General features: G+C 29.6%; 1 protein-coding gene across 1 annotated transcript in view; it reads left to right on the forward strand.

The window, feature by feature from the left end:
• The window catches only part of LOC111635930 (multiple coagulation factor deficiency protein 2 homolog), a 9,271-nt gene extending 2,228 nt beyond the window's left edge, over positions 1 to 7,043 (forward strand). The window contains exons 3-4 of the mRNA XM_023381073.1: positions 517 to 635; positions 6,868 to 7,043. Coding sequence (XP_023236841.1) covers positions 517 to 635; positions 6,868 to 6,962 — 214 coding nt within the window. The 3' untranslated portion in view covers positions 6,963 to 7,043. The remainder of the gene's footprint in view (positions 1 to 516; positions 636 to 6,867) is intronic.
• Positions 7,044 to 7,662: the final 619 nt, after the last annotated feature.

Here is a 7,662-nt window from a genome sequence, read left to right on the forward strand (position 1 = left end):
TTTTTTTTTAATATAATTAAAAAATATAGAGCTTTGAAAATAATTTTTTTAAATTTATTTAATTAAGCATAAAACATTAAATTTATTAATTTTCATTAAAGTAATATTTAATAGAAGTGATATGTTCTAAATTTTTATCATAATTTCTCTAGAAGAAACAATTTTATTACTAGACTATTTTATTACTTTGCAAACATATGCTTTGAATCATAAAGAATAATTTTTATGATGGATTTCAAAATTTCTGAAGTTAAAAATAATTTTTAATTAGTAATATATATTTCTGTATTAAATATATTACTTATTAGCTATTAAAAGTTATTTAAAATATTACAACAAATATAAATTATAAAATATATATGTATATTAATATTTCATGTTATTTGATAGTGATTAAAAATAATAAAATTTATAGGTTTAAATAGCAGTCCTATTTGTAATTATTAATACTTATGTTCTAATGTTAAATATAAATTTTATAATGTGTTAGAATAAGAGATTGATTTGTCTTTACAGAATGCATGATTTTGATGATAATAGTAAGTTGGATGGCCTAGAATTAGCTACAGCAATGAAACATACAATGGATCATTCAGATACTGGTAGTTCATTTATTTCAGATGCTGATCTTACTGGTAAGTTTCTTGAACAATTTTGCAAATAAAGTATGTTAATTAAATTAAAATGCAGTTCAATTGAAAAAACTATGTAAAGCAAGATAAAAATCTTCAACAATTCATATTTTCATTTTAAGTTAAATTTTTAAAATTAAATATATAAAACATTTGAAACTTTGTTTTTATATTAAACCTGAATCTTAATAAATAAATAAATATATATATAAACATATAAACTACTGGACAGAATTATCACATCACTTGCAATTTTTAAAGAGCTCTTCCTGTTGCTTGTCTCTAATAATTTCAACAATGTTATATAACTTTTTGTTACATTTTCTTTACATTAGTTAAAATTATGAAGAAAATTTATTCTGATAGAAAAAAACAAAAAGGAAAGGTAATAAAAAAGCCATTTTATGTCATGACAATAAAGAGCATAATAATCACAAAAAAGTGTTTAAAAATGTATTATATCACCTTATAGCACATCAGTGGCTGAGTGGATAAAACCATTGAACCCCGGTAGTTGGTTATGGGTTTGCACCTTGCCAACAGCCTGGCCATGTGGAGTTTTCTAGATTTTCTGTATGCAAGCAGTCCATCTCCTTGTACCCACTGCAACTCATTGAGACATGTGGGCATTGATTTAATCATATTTGCAACATCTGTGAGATGTTCTCCCACTTTTTTGAAGAGCTCAAGCTCTTCAAAAAATAATCTCAAGCTCTTATAATGTCATAGAATGGTTTAGATATTCCAAAGCTATCTTTCCAGCATGTCCCATACATGCTTAATGGGATTAAGGTGTGGATTTCATGCTGGCAAGGATAAAACATTAATAACAAGTTCATTCAGGTAATCACTAACAACATGTGCAGCTTGAGTCTAGCATTGCATTGCAAAAGCAAAAATTTATCACCAACATATGGTGCAAATGGTATCACATACTTAAGAATGTCTCATATGTAATGTTATGTAATTAGTGACTCCCTGTATATGATGCATAGGTCAGTGTGTGCCTCCAAAGTTATGCCTGAATCCACCACCAAAGGCTACTCTGGGGAGTAATATTGCATTCTGTACATTGCTATCCTGAGCATCAAAATTAACACATTTTTCACTTTGAAGTGCATCTGCAAGCTGAGTGGTGGTCTGAAAGCAATGTGCAAAATTGAGAGACAGAAATTGCTTATATTTTAACCTCTGGTCATGAAAAAAAATAAAATANTTCCAAATTAAATTTTGAATTTTTATTTTCTGCAAATCAAATTCGCATTTTGGGTTGGTTCATTCTGTGCTAGAAGAAATGATGACGATGATTTATGCTCTTTAACGATGCATATTGTATAATTTTCTTTGAATAAATGTTATACATAAAATATTTGAGTATTTTTTGCGGCATGTCGTATTTTCACATTATCGTATTTTACATTAATTTATATGGAAAAAATTGTTTTGCTTAATGAGTGTTTTGCATTATGAGTAAGATTCTGGAACAAATTATGCTCATTAAGTGAGGTTCCACTGTAATAGTAATTTGGTATTGGTGTTTGAGTGNCACCACCACTGACACTGTCATCCCTTAGAAGCCATATCTAGGTTTTAATTTAAGAAAAATAAACTAAGAACATCTCATAACTATGGTATCACCACCAAGTGCAGTGTAAATAAGCATACCATACACACAATGTATCTGTGGCCAGCCAATAAACTAGTCTACTGGCATGGAAATTTTAAGTTCCTTCTTGTAATTTTGTCTGGATTAAAAGGTGCTGGGCCATCAGTTGCTGGAAATTTGGTGGTGTATCTGTGTTTTCTTTTTTCAATATCTGTAGATTGCTTATGTTTAATGAACTGAAAGAGAGATACATAAAGTAAAATAGAATATTTAAAATACAAGCAATTCAAGTTGTGCTTTTTGAAAATTTTTGGATTTTTTTTTTCATTTCATGGATACAGGCCAACTATATATTTATTTTCTACATATTGTTTCCTTGGGTTTCTTTTTTTGGAAGTTCTTATTGTTGAGCAAAGAAGTCTTTGTATGGATTGAGAAAGAAAAGTTTATGTTTAAACTTGATTTTTATGCAACACATGACATAATGAACTGATATTGCACATACCAACTAATACTTGTGGCTTCCAAACTGCACGGAAAGTGTTAGTTGCAACTACTATTATTGAGGTGTTGGTTATCTGACGGTTTTATTTCCATTCTAGAAATTTTCTGTAAGATAAGTTACACCAGTGTGGTTAAATGCTGCTGTAGATGATTATTCACAGGAAATTATGGTATTTTAGGTTGTGAAAAGTTTGTGCTCAAGTGCATGCATTTCTAAGTTTTAATTTATAGGGACTATTTTTTTTATCTGGCAACATTACTGGAAATTGACCATAAATTGGCAAATTGTCAAAAGCTCACCAAAGATTTTTGCATTTTGCACATTTTTGTTGTTGCTTTAGTGCTTTTATCAACCAATTATTACTTCCAATTATAAATCAACCCCAATAACAAATTATTGGGACAGTTCTTTCTTGTCCATTGGATATTATCTGTAATTTAAAATAAAATTAATTTTTTTGACTGTTCATGTATTATGTGTTGTACTTTTTGTTTCACTTAAATTTGGCTGAGAAATAGGAGAACATCAAACATTTAAGTGTTTATTGTTTTATCTTAAGTAATGTTTATTTACCAAAAGTAATGACATTATGCCAAAATTCAGATTGTACATGGATGAAATGTCCAGCAGTGTCACAAAGTTTGTGAGGCATATAGTGATATTGCACTATCATATACTGTTGCCTGATAGATGGAAGCCTTTTGCCATGGATTGGAGAATACTGAGATTTTTGCATGATGGCAGCTATCCAGTTACTACAACAGATGAACAACTGTGGAAGCCATTTTGAGGTTATTAAAAGAATGATTGTTGATGGACTTGCCAAGAAATGAGTACTAAAGTAGATATGCAATTCAAATGTTACGTATCTTGTTGAAGAAGGCCACAGTTTCTACAATCATATGCAATGAATTGTCTTGCATATAATGCATGCAGCCACTATTGTCACAAGTTAGGACATTTGCTAAGCACATAACACTGCAAAATACTAGAATACCCACCATAATCACCTGATATGAGTCCATTTGACTTTGATCTTTCCTCAAAAATGAAAAATGTAATTATTTCATATATATAATACAATTGTTTCTTAGTATCTGTGTAGGAATGGTCATAAATTAGACTTAATTTCAGATAAATTTTTCAAAATTGTACAGCAATTTAAACTTTCTTCACAATAAAAAATTATAATTAACAAGTGGTATCATGCATTATATTAATGTAGTTGATAAGTTACTGAAGACTGGATATTGTTGTACACTGTACTATCATGAAATTTTTAAAGCTCATTTTTGTAATAATAAATTCAGCAACATAACCCACTAAAGCTCAGTAAAACTTCTATGCAGAGCTGATTGTAATAAATTACTGTGCTGTGTCTACCTTCTTGTTCTCTACTTTATCAGAGAAAACATCTCACTAACATGGATTTTTGTATAAGAACTCGGACAATCGGACAACCTTTACCCGTTGCATGTCCAGTTAAAGAACTTGTTGCATTTGCATAAAGGTTATGCACATTTGTCATATACTTTAAATTGTCTCTAAACAACTTATTGATACATTATCTAATACAGTGTAAATGCTGTATGAACAGTTGTTATACTGTATGTTTAGAGAATAATGACAAGTAAAGCAAAGTTGTGTCTGTACATGTTCAATATAGGTGCAACCATCATAGGCATAATAACTACATAGTGTACATCAGCAAATTTCTAATACCATTGGTTCCAACGTCTTGCCAGATTAACAATTTTGGCAGACTAACCATGGTCACATATAATAATAATTCATCAACACATCTCTAACTCACAGATTATACACCTTCCATGTGTCTAAAGTATACCATGAACTAGTAGAAATTTGAATTAAATAAATATTAAATATAAATTGCTTGACACCACCACTGACACTGTCATCCCTTAGAAGCCATATCTAGGTTTTAATTTAAGAAAAATAAACTAAGAACATCTCATAACTATGGTATCACCACCAAGTGCAGTGTAAATAAGCATACCATACACACAATGTATCTGTGGCCAGCCAATAAACTAGTCTACTGGCATGGAAATTTTAAGTTCCTTCTTGTAATTTTGTCTGGATTAAAAGGTGCTGGGCCATCAGTTGCTGGAAATTTGGTGGTGTATCTGTGTTTTCTTTTTTCAATATCTGTAGATTGCTTATGTTTAATGAACTGAAAGAGAGATACATAAAGTAAAATAGAATATTTAAAATACAAGTAATTCAAGTTGTGCTTTTTGAAAATTTTTGGATTTTTTTTTTCATTTCATGGATACAGGCCAACTATATATTTATTTTCTACATATTGTTTCCTTGGGTTTCTTTTTTTGGAAGTTCTTATTGTTAAGCAAAGAAGTCTTTGTATGGATTGAGAAAGAAAAGTTTATGTTTAAACTTGATTTTTATGCAACACATGACATAATGAACTGATATTGCACATACCAACTAATACTTGTGGCTTCCAAACTGCACGGAAAGTGTTAGTTGCAACTACTATTATTGAGGTGTTGGTTATCTGACGGTTTTATTTCCATTCTAGAAATTTTTTGTAAGATAAGTTACACCAGTGTGGTTAAATGCTGCTGTAGATTATTCACAGGAAATTATGGTATTTTAGGTTGTGAAAAGTTTGTGCTCAAGTGCATGCATTTCTAAGTTTTAATTTATAGGGACTATATTTTTTATCTGGCAACATTACTGGAAATTGACCATAAATTGGCAAATTGTCAAAAGCTCACCAAAGATTTTTGCATTTTGCACATTTTTGTTGTTGCTTTAGTGCTTTTATCAACCAATTATTACTTCCAATTATAAATCAACCCCAATAACAAATTATTGGGACAGTTCTTTCTTGTCCATTGGATATTATCTGTAATTTAAAATAAAATTAATTTTTTTGACTGTTCATGTATTATGTGTTGTACTTTTTGTTTCACTTAAATTTGGCTGAGAAATAGGAGAACATCAAACATTTAAGTGTTTATTGTTTTATCTTAAGTAATGTTTATTTACCAAAAGTAATGACATTATGCCAAAATTCAGATTGTACATGGATGAAATGTCCAGCAGTGTCACAAAGTTTGTGAGGCATATAGTGATATTGCACTATCATATACTGTTGCCTGATAGATGGAAGCCTTTTGCCATGGATTGGAGAATACTGAGATTTTTGCATGATGGCAGCTATCCAGTTACTACAACAGATGAACAACTGTGGAAGCCATTTTGAGGTTATTGAAAGAATGATTGTTGATGGACTTGCCAAGAAATGAGTACTAAAGTAGATATGCAATTCAAATGTTACGTATCTTGTTGAAGAAGGCCACAGTTTCTACAATCATATGCAATGAATTGTCTTGCATATAATGCATGCAGCCACTATTGTCACAAGTTAGGACATTTGCTAAGCACATAACACTGCAAAATACTAGAATACCCACCATAATCACCTGATATGAGTCCATTTGACTTTGATCTTTCCTCAAAAATGAAAAATGTAATTATTTCTTAGAGGCAAGCACTTCCAAGATGTTGATAGAATCATTTTCTGCCTTAGAATGATTTCTGTAGATACTGGCTAAAAATGATGCTGTTCACTATGTTCATTGCCTCTTGTCCAAGAAGTTTGATGGCAAGTTGTCCATGAAGGTGGAGTGTCTCCACCTTCATGGATCTTCATCAAACTGTGACCATTATACATTTGTTTTATTTTAGAATTAATAAAGCCACTGCAAATAAAATAGTCCTTGTGTAAACATAGAACTTTTATTTTCATTTGTAACATTATTGTGAACTTCTTGAGGTTGTTTAGTTCTTTACTAAGTATACTTTCTATTTAGGAAATAATCTTGAAATCTTTATATTTTCAACAATTTGTCTAGGTTTTGATACAAAAGAAAATGTAGATTATGCAAAATATGCTATTTAAGATATTTGCAAAGTTACAAAATTTTCAGAATTAAAACTGTTTGATTATTTGATAAGAAATTAATATAAAAACTTTGTTAATAAGAATTACTTCACCATTTAATCTTGTTACATAATAATAATTTAATTATAAGCAAGTAATTTATTTAAGATTGATTATTATTAATATTTTGCAGCTGCCATTGATTCATTCTTAGAACATGATGAGAATAGAGATGGTTATATCACTTATGCAGAAATAAGAAAATTTACTAGCAGTGAAGGACAATAACCTTTTTAATATCATCCTAAACAAGTTTGATATATTAAAATGTTATTTTAGAATAGAAATTAAAGTATTTTTTAAAATGTATTTATGAATATTTATTAAATTCTGTTATAATAAAATTTATCAGAAATTATATCTCTTTACATTTTATTATTGTATTTATTTATAATAAATACAATAATTAATAATAAATATACAACAAATGTACATAATAAATATATTATTATTANTAGTGTACATCAGCAAATTTCTAATACCATTGGTTCCAACGTCTTGCCAGATTAACAATTTTGGCAGACTAACCATGGTCACATATAATAATAATTCATCAACACATCTCTAACTCACAGATTATACTCCTTCCATGTGTTTAGACACATGGACAGACCATGTGTCTAACATAGTATACCATGAACTAGTAGAAATTTGAATTAAATAAATATTAAATATAAATTGCTTGACACCACCACTGACACTGTCATCCCTTAGAAGCCATATCTAGGTTTTAATTTAAGAAAAATAAACTAAGAACATCTCATAACTATGGTATCACCACCAAGTGCAGTGTAAATAAGCATACCATACACACAATGTATCTGTGGCCAGCCAATAAACTAGTCTACTGGCATGGAAATTTTAAGTTCCTTCTTGTAATTTTGTCTGGATTAAAAGGTGCTGGGCCATCAGTTGCTGGAAATTTGGT

The sequence above is a fragment of the Centruroides sculpturatus genome, unplaced genomic scaffold, assembly GCF_000671375.1.
Source record: "Centruroides sculpturatus isolate CEXI.00-Female unplaced genomic scaffold, Cexi_2.0 scaffold37, whole genome shotgun sequence".
NCBI classification, from domain to species: domain Eukaryota; kingdom Metazoa; phylum Arthropoda; class Arachnida; order Scorpiones; family Buthidae; genus Centruroides; species Centruroides sculpturatus.